A 14837-nucleotide genomic window follows, 5' to 3' on the forward strand; every position below is an offset into this window, starting at 1 on the left:
AAATACACAGAGGGTCCACATGGATGTAAGGATTTGCAGCTGTGAATTTATTCCAGCAAATCTGCTGGCACAGCTCCTGGAGGTCAGGCAGGAATTGGCAGGGCCCATGTAATCTCTCCACAGCGGCAGCGAGCTCAGGGCCCTGGAGAGCCCAGCCCCTCTTAACGCATTAAGGTCACTGACAGCAAACCCAACTCCTCAAGGACAATGGGTGACTCCAGCATGGGCTCTGGCAGGGCAGGGAAAGGCACCAGCAGCTCCTGGTGAGTGCTCGGCTGCCAACAACTGCCAAAACCATGCTCATGAGCGAGGGCTTGGAGGAAATTATGCCTATTTTACCCTGCTGGGATCTGAAGCAGCTTCAGCAGCTCCCCCAGCCCTGGCAAGCTTTGCAAATGTGGCAGGAAAGCCTCACCATGGACTTCATTAAGGCTGATTCTTGGCACACAACACACTGCAATTCCACTTAACAAATCTCAAGTCCAGCCAAGTCTTGACAGATGTCAAAGCAGGATGGATGGTGCCTTCCCATGTGGGCTTCCTTGGCTTGGCTCCTTAGAGCTACAAAGCTGTTCAGCTGCTATTAAAATTGGAAAGGTCTTCTCCAGAAACCCTTCTGCAAGTGCAATCCAGCACCACGTGGCAGCATGGGGTCAGCCCACGAGCTTTAAAGGTGCAAATAAGGTGGCTACATTATAGGTGTCCCAAGTGACAGCCAGAGGTAAAGTGGGCCCCTTACAGAGGAGCTGCTGACCATGAGGGTGTACAGACACGCCAAACCTTTAAACCAAGTGGAGAATCAGTAGTCAGGATTAAACCCAGAATCTGGGGCGGATGTCCTGTAAAACAAAGCTGGTATCTCCCAGGTGGAGGTGAGCCTGTTGGGGGACAATAATGAAAGTGCAGTCTTCCCAATTCACTGCACAGGCCAACACCAAGGAAGGGTCAGTACTTGCCTTAGGTACCTACCCAGAGTAGCTGTGGGGTGCTTGGCCCCAGGGAGGAAAGTCATCAGCTACTCCCAGACCCTCCCTATTACTGGCAGGGGTCTGCAGCGGCCTCGCCTCCGCCAGCCTTTCCACAACAAAGGCAGATTGGTTTGAGGCAGGGAAGGGCAGTTTCAGCACAGGAAAAGACTTCTGCTCCTGTTATGCCGCTTTGCTAAATCTCCCCTTTGATCCCTGGGGAAAGGGACAATTTGGCAGCTAAACAGCTATTGTGTGCCTTTTGCTATAAGTAGCTGCTAAAGGCTTGGTTGAGAGCTGGAGAGAGTTGTTTAACTACAGAGAACAGAGCTCTGCCCTAGCAGGCAGGTAAGACCAATTCGTCACTGCTGGGAAAACAGCTTCAAGTATGAAGGGAACAAAAAACCCGTCTCCATGTACTAAAAGCAAACAGTGTGAGTTTTTATCTTAGGTAGAGTACCACAAACCTCATAGACTGGAGACAGATCCTGTCTCCTCTATGGTAACCTTACTATTTTTCCTCCCTCCAGATTGCAGTTGTCCATGTCTGTGCTATCCCTTAAACAGTGAGGCTGACAATCAAAGTCAAATTCAGAGGCAAATTCTAACATCTGGAGTTCCTAAAGAAGTTCTTCAGCACTTTCTGAAGTGCTAAGATGTGCAAGTTAAAGGATCCATCAAAGGAGGAAGAAGCCAGAAGCAGACTTAGAGTCAAATGTTTAATAACTTTCCAAGAGTGAGTATTACTTCCATATTTAGAGCATATATAAAATAAGAGATGGAAAACAAGGAAAGAAAAAAGATTGGTATCTTCAAGAGGGCACACTTAACCCCATAATTTCTGTTGAATCCCCTCTTCGGCAGCACAGTGGCCACTTTGAGCAACACCTCTGTGCAACACAAGATCAGATACCAGGCCACTTGCAGTGTTTAAGCTCAGCACTTTTAGCTAGGAAAACTGATTCTGTACAACTTGCACACCAACAACATAGTCCCAGACCTGTTACATGGTTAACTGTGTCCTGTCCAGAAGATGGATACCAGATGAATCAAAGTTACCCTAGGCAAGGTGAGCTGATCTAAAACTTGGTCTCAGCAGGGCCTTCTCTTCCACCTGCTTTTGTTTTCCAACTGACCCCAAACATCTCTCACATCTCTTCCCAACATGGTGTTATTGCTGGACAGAGCAGGGAGAAGAAAGGAGACACATATTAGATTCAGCAGCACAAAGACAACTGTACTGGGAGGGCTCCAAGCATTTCCCAGATACCCCCAGGAGACTGCTATAGCCCAGAAGGTAGTGACAGGTTCCTCAGAGGTGTTACCTACTGTTAACACTGCCTTCTACCTCCCACTAAGATCAGACCCAATATCCTCCCTCAGCTCCTTGAAATTTTGCCCAGGAATCTTCTCTGCTAAAATAAGCATCTGCACTGGGACAGGCTGGCCCTGGCAAAGAAGGTGCTTCCTCACAAGCCTCAAGACTGCTGCCAATATGCCAGGGACTCTGCTGCCATCACCATAAGAACAGAGCTCAGCATCTCCTCCTGCTGGGCAGCTACAACCTTGTCTATCCCCTCCCCACCTCATAGCATGGGGCAGGGAAGAGATCAAGGGGAGTAAATTTGGACTAGAGGGACACAAACAGCATCTCTCCTAGAAGATAAGTGTGGAGCTGCAGCTAGCCCTGAAGAGCAAAGCTGCTGTGCTGAGTCACAGCTGAAAGCTCCAGAGAGATGCCGGGAGGCTGCCACCCTGCCCAGAGTCCTTCAACATGCATGGGAAGGACATGGGGAGCAGCTGCACAGCTCACCCTGCTCCTAGATGGGAATGACAACTTCCAGGCTTTCCTGCCAAAACACAAGGCACCCCTGACAGTCTGCTCACCCTGGCAACGATGAGGGCGGTCCCTGGCTGACGGCCAAAGCTGGTAAGAGCTCTGCTGCTAGAAGAAACTCTGGATTGTGAAGGCAGCGGGAGGAGAAAGAGGAATGCTAGCCTGGCCCAGCTGCTCCTTGCCCATCCCCCTTGCCCACAGCTAGCTCACCTTGGCCTTGTTCTGAACAGGTAGATATAGCTTGAACTCAGCTGGGAGCTCATCCTCTGAGTAGAGTCGGTCAGAGAAATACACCCGTCGGATGCGACAGTTGGCATGGATCTGCGAGTCAAAACAAAGAGTCAGTCCATTTTCCATATGCTCTTTCCACATCCAGCTTTGCTGTCATGCAGCAGCCTGGATACCTTGGCTCAGCAGCTGGAGAAGAGACCTCACTGTCTCTCTGGGGGACAGGGCATCGGAGAAGAAACGCTGGCCCATGCTCTCTGCTTTGCATTAGGTGCTCTCTCCAGTGATGCAAGCTGGCACAAGAGATTTGTCCAAGCTCTGGCATCTCTGAAAACTGAGATCTGCCTTAGTTGCTTATAGGGTTCTTTGCTGTGAACCCACCTCTGCTTCTCTACTGGTATCAACATTTGCCAGAACACTCTCAGCCTCCTCCACTTTTAACACTCCCTCTCCAGGGCCTCCCTGAGGTCAGGAATGAGCCTGTCCAGTCTACGCTGCCTCCACTACCAGCCAACAGCAAAGGAGTCGCTCCAGTCCCCCTCATGGGTACATGAGAAGGCAGATGTTTCCCAGTTGACTGCCTGCTCATCTCAGGGCAACCCCACAAGGAACTGCAGCAGTCCCATCATACTAAGGAACAGGCATGCCCTGCACGCAGGCATCCCTCCAAATAACGCATGCCACCAGACACAGCAAACATGAATTCCTAGCATATGGAACAAGTTTCATGTCCTCAGCAGGAACACACACTGCATCAGCTCTGGTCCAAGGGGCTCGGTGAAGGCAAGGTCACTCCACCTGTACTAGGAAATGGGCTTGCCCATAACACCCCAGATCTTTACCAGCCAGGCTCCCACTTGGCCAGTCACTGTCTGGTGTATCTGGACAGTTAGGTAGCACACAGCTAATTCCAGCTAATAAGCTGGAGCTAATAAAGAGACCTCCACCCAGCAGGACGAAGAGTTCCCTGGCATGCCGCAGGCAACTTCAGGTGGACTGCAACTCTTACCCTAACTGACAGCAAGCAAAAGAAAAGAGATGAAGTGGGCTCCTTTTTCCCAGTCTAGTCCAGTGAAGCGAGGCAGCACCAGGATCTCTGCCCTTGCTCTGCAGAGAGCAGAACTGGCAAAGTAACCAGTCAGGGTTAAACCCGGATTCCCAATCTACAGCAAGGCTGTCCCAGCCAGCAGAAACACTACCAACACCGGACACACAGGACATGCCTGCTTCTCACCTGAACTCTCAGGGTCTCGATGTAATTTGTCCCGTAAGCCCGGCGTGTGAAGTCTGACAGGTTGAACTGAATTTGGTTCCAGCCGTCGTCCAGCCGCATGGGCATGGTGCAGATGAAGGGCTTCACCCGAGTGGTGCTCTGGTAGTTACTTGCCCGGAAACGCCGCCGTACATTCTTATCATCCAGCACCTGGGGCAAGGAAGGAAGGCTACTGATCCAGGCATCAGGGCACCCCCCCAGCTCCCCAAGACAGCAGCTGTTCTAGGCTCAGGCTTTACCTGCCTCAGAGAGGGCTCTCCTACTCCCACCCCTCTGTTTCGTAGCAGAAGTGTTTCTAACACAGGAAACAGACCCATTTTCAGGAACAGCAATTATGTGCTCATGAGCTGACTGACACCCCCACAGCAGAAGACCTGACACATCACATGGCCAGAAAAGCAAAACTGTTTTGGGGACCACATGCTGCCTGGGACAAGTCCCACAGTAAGTCTGCGGGCTCCCTGGCACCTTCCTCACTGGTCCCTGGAGGGGCCTCCCCACTGCATGCTCCTCACCTGCACTTCAAAAGTGAAGTATTTCTTCAGGTTCTTGATGATCATCACTAGGAAAGGTAGTTTGATGCCCAAGGTCTTCTTTGGGTCAGCAGGGCACGTGATGTACGTGGTACTGAGAGGGACAGAACAATGCTTTAGGATCTCACGTGGCACAAAACAGACAGCCAGAGTCCCAAGTCTCTCCCTTGACCTAAAGCAGTCTTGGAGGACTGCTCATAAGATCATAAGATCTCAGCAACAACCAGGGCTTCCTGCAAGAGGAGGGAGAGTTTCAGAGGTAGTTGCAGGGAGAACGAGATAAAAGGCCCAAAGAATGCATTTCAAATCCCACCTTTCTCACCCAGGGCATGAAAAAACACCTTCCTGGACAGCTTCACCTCCCCAGTTTCAAGGCCGTATCAGTGCTGTTTCTTAACGCAACCTCCTCCTACCATTGACTGAACAGGTAGAGCCCTCCAGAGAACAGCAGAGGCCCTGTGTGCTCTATATGGCTGGGAAAACCGAGGTCATGAGCCCTAGAAGTAGACGTCATGCCTGGCAAGTTCTGTATCAACACATCCTGGGAGGAAGAGAAGTGTTGGCTCAGCCTGCCTGCAGGAGAGGAGTCTCTGCTGCCCTTATAAGGAGCACCCTGCTCTGAATCACCCCTGGAGAAGACTTGGAGACTCTGAACCCGCTCATGGAGCCGGTGCCTCTCTCCCTGGTCGATGGAGACGAGGTTGCTAAGTGAAGCACCATAAGCAATTCCCCTCATAAATCTCCCTTTAATCTTCCTGATGTCAGGAGAGCAGCAGAGCAGGCCTAAGACAATAAAAGATGCAGAAGGCAGCTCTGCTTTCTCAGTAATTGGCAGCACTGACTGGGGACCAGCTATCAAATACAACTTTTTATCTCCAAGTAATGGAAGAATAATGGGACTTTTTTTTTTATCCCTTAGCCCCACTGAGGATGAGAGTTCTACAAGCACATACATGGAAAAGCACAGTACAATGCCACAGAGTGGTATCAGTGATCTGACCCAAGATCATATTCTTCAATTTATTGACAAAGAGGTTGCAGTAGAGTCTGAAGGAGGCACCTGCTGAGCACTGACATCTTTCACTCTGCTCCAGGGCCAAACCCTCAGGGCACACTAGGGCAGAAGATGCCTTCTCCTACCTGACATTAGTTCCTTCGATCTCCAACACCAGCGACTGAATGTCATTGTCAGTGATTCGCTTGATGTGGCCATTGCGCACCTGGAAGAACAGTGGGGCAGACAGCATAGACATTACTTGAGAGGGAAAGAAGAGGCGCCCACAGCTCCACTGAGAGGGGGAAAAAGATCCCAGGAGGACCCATGGAGTTCCCTTGGCTCCTACTGTCCTGGACATCGCTGTTTCCAAGGCTTTGATCACCACCCCAGAGTGCCAGGACTCCAAGCAAGAGTTTATAGCCCGGCATGCTGCATGGACACCAAATGCAAGACTTCAATCTATCAAAATATGCTACAATGAAAACAAGTGACTCAGGCCTCATGTTAGAGGCCCAAATAAACAAGCATAGAAGTGTCAGAGCAAGATCAAACTAGAGTGAGATAAGGGGTAAAAACAAGTACAAGCAATACAGGGGCAAGCAAAGGGAGCCACCAGACAGCCACCAAGGGATCTTAGTCTCTACTGCTGGGCATGGCTGACTGCCTCTGTGGAAGAACAGCACCAGATGAGACCTTGGTTAAGATTCTTCATCATTATAGCGCATGCAAGTGCAGAGCCGTTTGCCTGCTCTGCAGAGGGGCGCGGGGATTTTGCTACTTGGGTGCAGCCAACTCCCCACAGAGCTCAGGGAGGCTAGGGCTGGAACCAGGAGCCAACACAAATTCATTTTTCTCCACGAGCAACATGGCTGAATCCCAAGGTCTGAGGATTTATTTTTTTAATGAAGCAGCCCACTTTCCACCAAATTTATCTCCATTTAAAAGGCACTTTTGCTAATTAAGACCTCTCCTCTTCCCCAGTGCTAGACCAGTGAATTGCAATGGTATTTCTGACTCCATGAATTAATTTCTTTAGCATCTATCACCACTACTAATCTATAGGGTACATTAAGCTGCTAATGGGATTGTTCCAGTCATAAGTTACAAAGTTATTTACAGGCTTAGCAATTCATCTTCAAAGTTCATTTCCTCAGAGGACCCTACCTGGGGGGTGTTGCTGCCTACATTTGCTGGAAGAAAGAGATAAGCCCTGTGAGCAGCCCACCTCCCTGTCCTGTCTCTTCACTAAGCAGTTTCAAGAAATCTCAGCCTGGATCACCCAGCTGCTGCTGCTGAGCATGTGAGTACAGCTCACCTAGCCCGGCTGCTCTTAATTCTGCTTCAAGCCCACACAGATGTTTCCAGAAAACATTAAGCTCAGAGAGAGGATCCTTACAGGAAAACCATATCTCCCCTTTGCATCAAATGCAACTGCCATGAATTTATATTTGAAGCAGCAATTGGCATACGGGAAGTTAAATCCTGGAAGCCACAGGGATACAGCACATGGGCTTAACACCGGGAGATATAACCCTGCCTAAGCAGGTGACAGTAGTGTACAACAAAGCCTGCCTCCACGCCATGTAGGACAGCTTTCACCAAGGGTAGCTTATGGCTCCACAGAGGGGAGATGGTTCAGGTTTAGGTTTCTCTGGAGAGGACAGTAGCAGAGAAAACAGCTAAGCATGCTTTAAACCAATTAGTCAGCAGTGTTTCTATCTGCAACCAGCTCCCCTTCCTTAGCGTGTGAAGGTTTTCCTTCCCCAGATTACAGGGACAATGAAAAGCAACTCTTCTCCCTCAGCATTGCCAGAAACAGGATGAAAGACAGCAGGAAAGAGAGGAGATAAGTACAAAACAGGGCCAGACTGCGGCCGAGCCCTTCCTCCCAGTCCCACCTAGCTCGGTATAAGTTTCTGTGAGCTGCACTACCGCCCAGCTGCATGGAGGTGGAGGCCAGGTCACACAGGCACCCTTCCACACAAAAGTCAGCCTGTCTGCACATGCCTGCAGCCAGCACTGGCAGGACAGACACACAGACATTTGGAACATGACATCCAGCACCAGCTGGATCAGAAGTCCAAGCAGCCTTGCCGTTTCGGTAAGATAAGGCTGAATGACATCAGAAGCACTCACTGCCAATGGGGGCTCAAAGCACTGCTCTCCAGAACTCGGTAGTGCCGAAGCCCCAGCTTGGCCCCTCGGCTCGCTGCAAAGCCCGGTCCCCACTGGAGGCTGAGCTCACCTCCTGCCTGCGTCGGGGACCACCTCCCTGATGGAGGACACATTTTGGTCACAGCCAGAGGAACACTTCTCTTCCCCTGCCAGCTCTGGGGGTCCCTTCCCAATGGCCTCGCACAGACCAAGAGGTGACCTCTGGCTCCATCAGGAACAGATGTGTCCTGATGGACATCACCATCATCCACCAGCCCTGCGCTCACAGTGGCTACTCAGTAAGAGGTCCTAGTCTTCAGGGGCTCTCCCCTGCCTCACAGAAGATCAAAAAGAGATGATTTCAGAAAATTTTAGAAATCTAAACAAAACAGTACACATTTCTGCTTGGCCAGTATTTTCGAGCCATCTTAAGCCTAAGAAGGTGGATATTTGAAGCTGGAAAAAAGGGTAATAGCCCTCTTAGAAAACAAAAGTTCTTCAAATGCCTAATATCCTCTGAATCAGGATAACAGGGAATCATAGAATCAGAATCGTTAAGGTTGGAAAAGACCCTTAAGATCTTCGAGTCCAACCACCAACCTATCACTGCCAAGTCCACCACTAAACCATATCCTCAAGCACCACATCTACCCTTCTTTTAAATACCTCCAGGGATGGAGACTCAACCACCTCCCTGGGCAGCCTGTTCCAATGCCTGACAACCCTTTCAGTGAAGAAGTTTTTCCTAATATCCAATCTAAACTTCCCCTGCTGCAGCTTGAGGCCATTTCCTCTCGTCCTATTGCTTGTTACTAGGGAGAAGAGACCGACCCCCGCCTCACTACAACCGCCTTTCAGGTAGTTGTAGAGAACGATGAGGTCTCCCCTCAGCCTCCTCTTCCCCAGGCTAAACAACCTCAGCTCCCTCAGCTGCTCCTCATAAGACTTGTTCTCTAGACCCTTCACCAGCTTCGTTGCCCTTCTCTGGACACGCTCCAGCACCTCAATGTCCTTCTTGTAGTGAGGGGCCCAAAACTGCACACAGTACTCGAGGTGCGGCCTCACCAGCGCCGAGGACAGGGGCACAATCACCTCCCTGCTCCTGCTGGCCACACTATTCCCGATACAAGCCAGGATGCCATTGGCCTTCTTGGCCGCCTGAGCACGCTGTTGGCTCCTGTTCAGCCGGCTGTTAACCAGCACCCCCAGGTCCTTTTCCTCCAAGGCAGCTCTCCAGCCACTCCTCCCCAAGCCTGTAGCATTGCATGGGGTTGTTGTGACCCAAGTGCAGGACCCGGCACTTGGCCTTGTTGAATCTCATACCGCTGGCTCCGGCCCAACAATCCAGCCTGTCCAGGCCCCTCTGTAGGGCCTTCCTGCCCTCCAGCAGATCAACACTTCCACCCAGCTTGGTGTCACCTGCAAACTTACTGAGGGTGCACTCAACCCCCTCATCCAGATCATCAGTGAAGATATTGAACAGGACCGGCCCCAACACTGAGCCCTGGGGAACACCACTTGTGACTGGCCGCCAACCGGAGTTGACTCCATTCACCACCACTCTCTGGGCTCGGCCGTCCAGCCAGTTTAAAAACTGGCGCAGGGTGCACTTGTCCAAACCGTGAGCAGCCAGCTTCTCCAGGAGAATGCTGTGGGAGACAGTGTCAAAGGCCTTACTAAAGTCCAAGTAGACAACGTCCACAGCCTTCCCCTCATCCACTAAGCGGGTCACCTTATCATAGAAGGAGACCAGGTTAGTGAGGCAGGACCTCCCTTTCATACACCCATGCTGGCTGAGCCCGATCCCCTGGTGTCCCGCAAGCGCTGCGTAATGTGATTCAAGACGGTCTGCTCCATGACCTTTCCCGGCACCAAGGTCAGGCTGACAGGCCTTAGTTTCCCCGATCCTCCTTCCGACCCTTCTTGTACAGGGGCGTCACAATCACTAGCTTCCAGTTGTGTGGGACCTCCCCGGTTGACCAGGACTGCTGATAAATGATGGAGAGTGGCTTGGCGAGCTCCTCTGCCAGCTCCTTCAGTGTCCTTAGGTGGATCCCATCCGGCCCCATGGACTTGTGAACATCCAGGTGAAGGAGCAAGTCAGTGACTGCCACCTCTCCAACAACTGGGACTTCATTCCGCATACTATCTCCATCTCCCTGCACAGGGGCCTGACAACCCTGAGGATGACCAGTCTGACCAGACTGAGGCAAAGAAAGCATTAGGTACCTCAGCCTTCTCCTCATCTTTCCTGGCAAGGTTAGCTTCTGCATCCAACAAAGGAGGGAGATTCTCCCTGGCCCTCCTTTTGTCACTGATGTATTTATAAAAACATTTTTTGTTATCTTTAACGGTGGCGGCCAGTTTAAGTTCCAGCTGGCCCTTCGCCTTCCTAATCTTTTCCCTGCATAACCTCACAACATCCTTGTAGTCCTCCTGAGTCCCCTGCCCCGTCTTCCAAAGGCAGTAAGCTCTCCTTTTTTTCTTGAGTTCCAGCCAAAGCTCCCTACTCAGCCAAGCCGGTCTTCTTCCCCACCTACTCGACTTACGGCACATGGGGACGGCCTGCTCCTGTGCATTTGAGACTTCCTTCTTTAATAACATCCAGCCTTCCTGGACTCCTTTGCCCTTCAGGACTGCCTCCCAAGGGACTCTGTTAACCAGACTCCTTAATAATCCAAAGTCTGCCCTTCTGAAGTCCAGGGTAGTGGTTTTGCTGACCTTCTTCCTTACTCCTCCAAGAATCAAAAACTCTATCATGTCATGGTCGCTGAGCCCAAGACGGCCTCCAACCACCACATCACCCACCAGGCCTTCTCTGTTCGTAAACAGCAGGTCCAGCAGGGCACCTCCCCTGGTTGGCTCACTTAACTTCCTGACACACCTGGTATCTCCCACAGACTCCAGGAACCTCCGAGACTGCTTTCTCTCCGCTGTGTTGTATTCCCAGCAGATATCTGGTAAGTCAAAGTCTCCCACGAGAACTAGGGCTAGAGATTGAGAGACTTCAGCCAACTGCTTGCAGAGTACTTCATCTGTCTCCTCATCCTGGTTGGGTGGTCTATAAAAGACTCCCACCAGGATGTCTCCCTTATCGGCCTTCCCCCTGACCCTTGCCCATAAGCACTCAACCTTATCATTACTGTCATTGAGTTCTAGACTGTCAAAACACTCTCTAAAACACAAGGCTACCCCCCTCCACCTCTCCTTCCTTGCCTGTCCCTTCTAAAGAGTTTGTAGCCATCCATTGCAGCGCTCCAGTTGTGCGAGTCATCCCACCACGTTGCCGTGATGGCAACCACATCATAGTCTCCCTGATGCACAATGGCTTCCAGCTCCTCCTGTTTATTGCCCATGCTGCCTGCATTGGCATAAATGCACTTCAATTATCCATTGATCTCTTTTCCAACACAGGCATGCCACCCCTAGGCTCATTATTCCTAGCAAGCCTGGTTTTATCCCCTTCTCCCTTCATATCTAGTTTAAAGCCCTCTCAACGTGGCCTGCTAATTCCCGAGCCAGAATCCTTTTCTCCCTTTGTGACAGGTGAACCCCATCTGTCTCCAGCAGGCCTGGTGCCATGTAAACTGCCCCATGATCAAAAAAAACAAAATTCCACCACTGGCACCAGCCTCTGAGCCACGTGTTAATGAGACGGGAAGTTACCTGCTGTCTAAAGACAAACTGAAAAACAAACTGGAAAAGCTTTTTTTTGCAGACTCAAACCTCAGATCTCACAGGGTTTGGAGGGAACAGCAGCTTCACAGACATTTGTGTCTGAACACATATTTCTTATGCTGCTGTTGCTGCTAGCAACATCAGTCAAACATAACAAAGACCAGAGGAAAAGCAGCAAGGAGCAATCCTCCCCAGGCCCAGCTGCCCACCCACTGGCGGATGGGTTACCATGGTCCGAGGCCGACCTCTGGAGGCTCGCTCCCGCATTGTTGCTGGCCGCCCCGTCATTAGGCAATGGATTTGTGCCAGCAGCAGCAAGCTGAAACACAGCCAGCACCATTGCCCAGACTACCATAGGCATAGGTACGCCCTCGCCTCAGGACAAGCCAGCACTTCTCAAAGCCAGTGGTGGGTGCAGAACAGGCAAGAGGCCCTTGTGCCACAGCAAAACAAGAGGCAAGAGCAGGAGGTACCTGGCTCCACTGAAGTGCTGGGTGCACATAGGTTTGGGGAGGAGGAGCGAGCAGCATGGACTGCTATATTCAAGATGCAGAGATCTGGAGCAACCCAGACAAGGATGCTGTGCTAGAGAACCAAAGGAGGGTCCCCAGAGTAACACATCAGAGAAGGGCTGCCAGAGAGGACCCTGTCACAGCATTCACAGGGACTTGATTCTGGCAGCATTCGTCAGAGAAACTGCTATCTGCATCTTGGTGGCAGAACACACATATGACATTCAGACAGGTATTGAACACTAGCTGACCTCATGTCCTCCCAACAGCATTTGAAGTTGCTAACGATATTCTGCGTTGACACATCAGCAGAAGGAATATGGAGAAATTAGCGAGAAGATTGATAGGTTTGACAAGTTTCACCAAACCATTCCCATCTGCTCTGCAGAAAAGCATCAGCAAGTCCCGTGGAGACGGGCCAGCATCCATGCATTGGCGGGAGGACCATGGTGGCAGGACACTACAGGAATAAACAGAGGACTCTGAACAACAAAGTGCTGGAAGGCAAACAGAAAACACCTTGCAAACAGGTCTCCAAACCAGCCATGTGCAGCGCTAGAAGGCAGGAGAAGAGAGCACAGCCCAGTAGTTACCAGTTCTCTGCGGATGAGGCTGAAGGAGGAACCTCTTCCTGCAGGGATGGTGGGACAGTCACCACACTCCTCCTGAGGCCTGGACACTTCAGTCCTGCTAGAGTCCCCTGGGACAGCATGCTGGTAGCAAGGACAGATTGGGCTTTGCAGGGTTTGCTGCCAAGGCCTGCCCAGAGCTTGCCCACAGCCCCTGAGGGAGAAGTGTGAGGAGGGAAGGACTGTATCCTACTACTTAGAGGGTGGTTACAAATGCTCACAACAAGAAAAGGCTTGCAGTGCCCCACCTCTACACCTGTATCATATGAATAAGTCTCTACCTCACACTGTCTCCATAAGCACAAGCAGCGTGCATCCTACTAGGGCCAAACAAGAAATGGTTTTCCCTATCTCACAAAAGCTTGAGATTCCTGAAGAGCTAAAAAAAAACCCATCAACATCTGCTGCTACTTTTTGCAAAGATAAGAGAGTCCTCATTAGGACAATGAATCCAGTAACTGGGGCATTCACCTAGGACAAGGGAGAACATCAAATCCCTTGTTTGCAACTCTCACCAAAACTACAGATGCATTTCATGCACCCTTGAAGAGAGCAGTGATCACTTATTGCAAAGTTTTGGTTGCTTTCCCCCCTTCCAGAAACTCCGACCCTAACCCTCTTCTGTGGCAATGCCAGAGTTGGAACATTCCTGGGATGTCTGGGTTTGGACAGATCACTATTTTCCAATAAACAAACAAACCTACTGGAAAAATCCCTCACTGTTTCTGGACATTTACTCACTTCTTGAACGTGCTGCCCAAGCCAGACACCAGCCTGTCCCTCTGCTACGCCTGGCAGGTTCTTGCATTGAGCCAAAGAGGCTTCAGCAGCAGCTTAGCACCTTTGCAGAGCTGCACAGGTACCCCACTGATGGGAAACGAATGGGTCTGTGCTGCCTGTCCCTCATCCCACAACTTGTAAATGCTCACGCAAGCCCACCACGGTCAAACACCACCGCTGTCTGCTGAAGTGCCTTGAAGGCTTTCATTCCTGCTGAAACTATGAGAGATACAGGTTAGTTTCAAGCACAAGCAACTGAACACATGTCATAACTGCAGAGAGAGAAGCCCACTCTCAGAGAGTGTAACAAGTGTTTTGCAGAGTCACTTTTAGGTAGCAACTCAGCTCTGGGTGGTTTGTGGAGGGGAAGAAGGAGCAGGTCTCAACACCTCCAAAATTCCCAATAAGGGCTCCCTGATGCAAGGCACCCAAGAGAAGGCTGGGGACCCACAACAGCACCACTCTAGAAGCAGGCAGGAGGGAAAAACAAACAGATGAAACATTCATGACTTCTTGTACACTCTAAAAGCCTGCCTTTAAATACCTTTAGCAAGCCTGTTTTAAAAAATGGGTCACATACGAAAGAAGATCCCTCTCACGGTTACCCCCAGCGACTGCGGGGAAGCCGCCGTATACGGTGAAAGGTCGTTTTGTTTCTGTCGCCTATTTCCAGCGTTTGACATCTTTTGTACCCTCTCACAGTGCTGCACCTCCCGCCTCCGGTCCGGCCCGCTCCCCTGGCGGGGCTCTGCCACTCAGCAAAGGCGGGAGATGCTCCGAACCAAACCCGGGGGGTCCCGGTAACCCGGCACGGCCGGCTCAGGCACCGGCGGCCTGATGACAGCAGCCCCACAGGTGCCCGGACCCCACCGGCCGCTTCCCGGCGGGCCGCGGCCCCATGCCTCGCCACGCCGGGCCGACGGCGGCCCCGGGCCTGCCCCGGGAGGCTAAGGCGGGCGGTCCCACTGCTCCCCCGGCCCCGCCTCCACCTCACCTTCTTGTCCCAGATCTGGAGCGGCTTGCTACCAATGCTGTACAGCACCGAGAGGAACCCGCTCTGGAACGTGTTCTTGAACATGCCGGGGCCGCGGCGGGCCGGGCCGGACCGGGCACCGGTCTCCCACCGCCGGGACAGCCGCTCTGGGCAAAGACACGGCGGCTCCTGCAGATCCCTCCGCTCCGCTCCCCCGCGCTTCCGGGTCGCGGAGCCGCCGTCACCAGGGAACTACTTTCCGCGCCTTCCGGCTGCCG

The 14837-nt window shown here is 51.7% G+C and overlaps 1 protein-coding gene across 2 annotated transcripts; it reads right to left on the bottom strand.

Annotated features, from left to right (window-relative positions):
• Positions 1 to 1670: 1670 nt before the first annotated feature.
• Positions 1671 to 14837, bottom strand: CFAP20 (cilia and flagella associated protein 20). 2 transcript variants are annotated; one of them, XM_075102000.1, is made up of 6 exons: positions 14581 to 14837; positions 5977 to 6056; positions 4819 to 4930; positions 4265 to 4453; positions 3013 to 3123; positions 1671 to 2142 (listed from the first exon to the last, which is right to left on the bottom strand). In XM_075102000.1, the coding sequence occupies exons 1-6, from the start codon at positions 14662 to 14664 to the stop codon at positions 2137 to 2139; spliced, it is 582 nt and encodes a 193-aa protein (XP_074958101.1). In that variant the 5' UTR covers positions 14665 to 14837; the 3' UTR covers positions 1671 to 2136. The 2 variants fall into 2 exon arrangements, with proteins under 2 accessions (XP_074958101.1, XP_074958100.1); XM_075101999.1 differs by lacking the exon at positions 1671 to 2142 and having other exon boundaries at positions 3004 to 3123; positions 14581 to 14798.

The sequence above is a fragment of the Phalacrocorax aristotelis genome, chromosome 8, assembly GCF_949628215.1.
Source record: "Phalacrocorax aristotelis chromosome 8, bGulAri2.1, whole genome shotgun sequence".
NCBI classification, from domain to species: domain Eukaryota; kingdom Metazoa; phylum Chordata; class Aves; order Suliformes; family Phalacrocoracidae; genus Phalacrocorax; species Phalacrocorax aristotelis.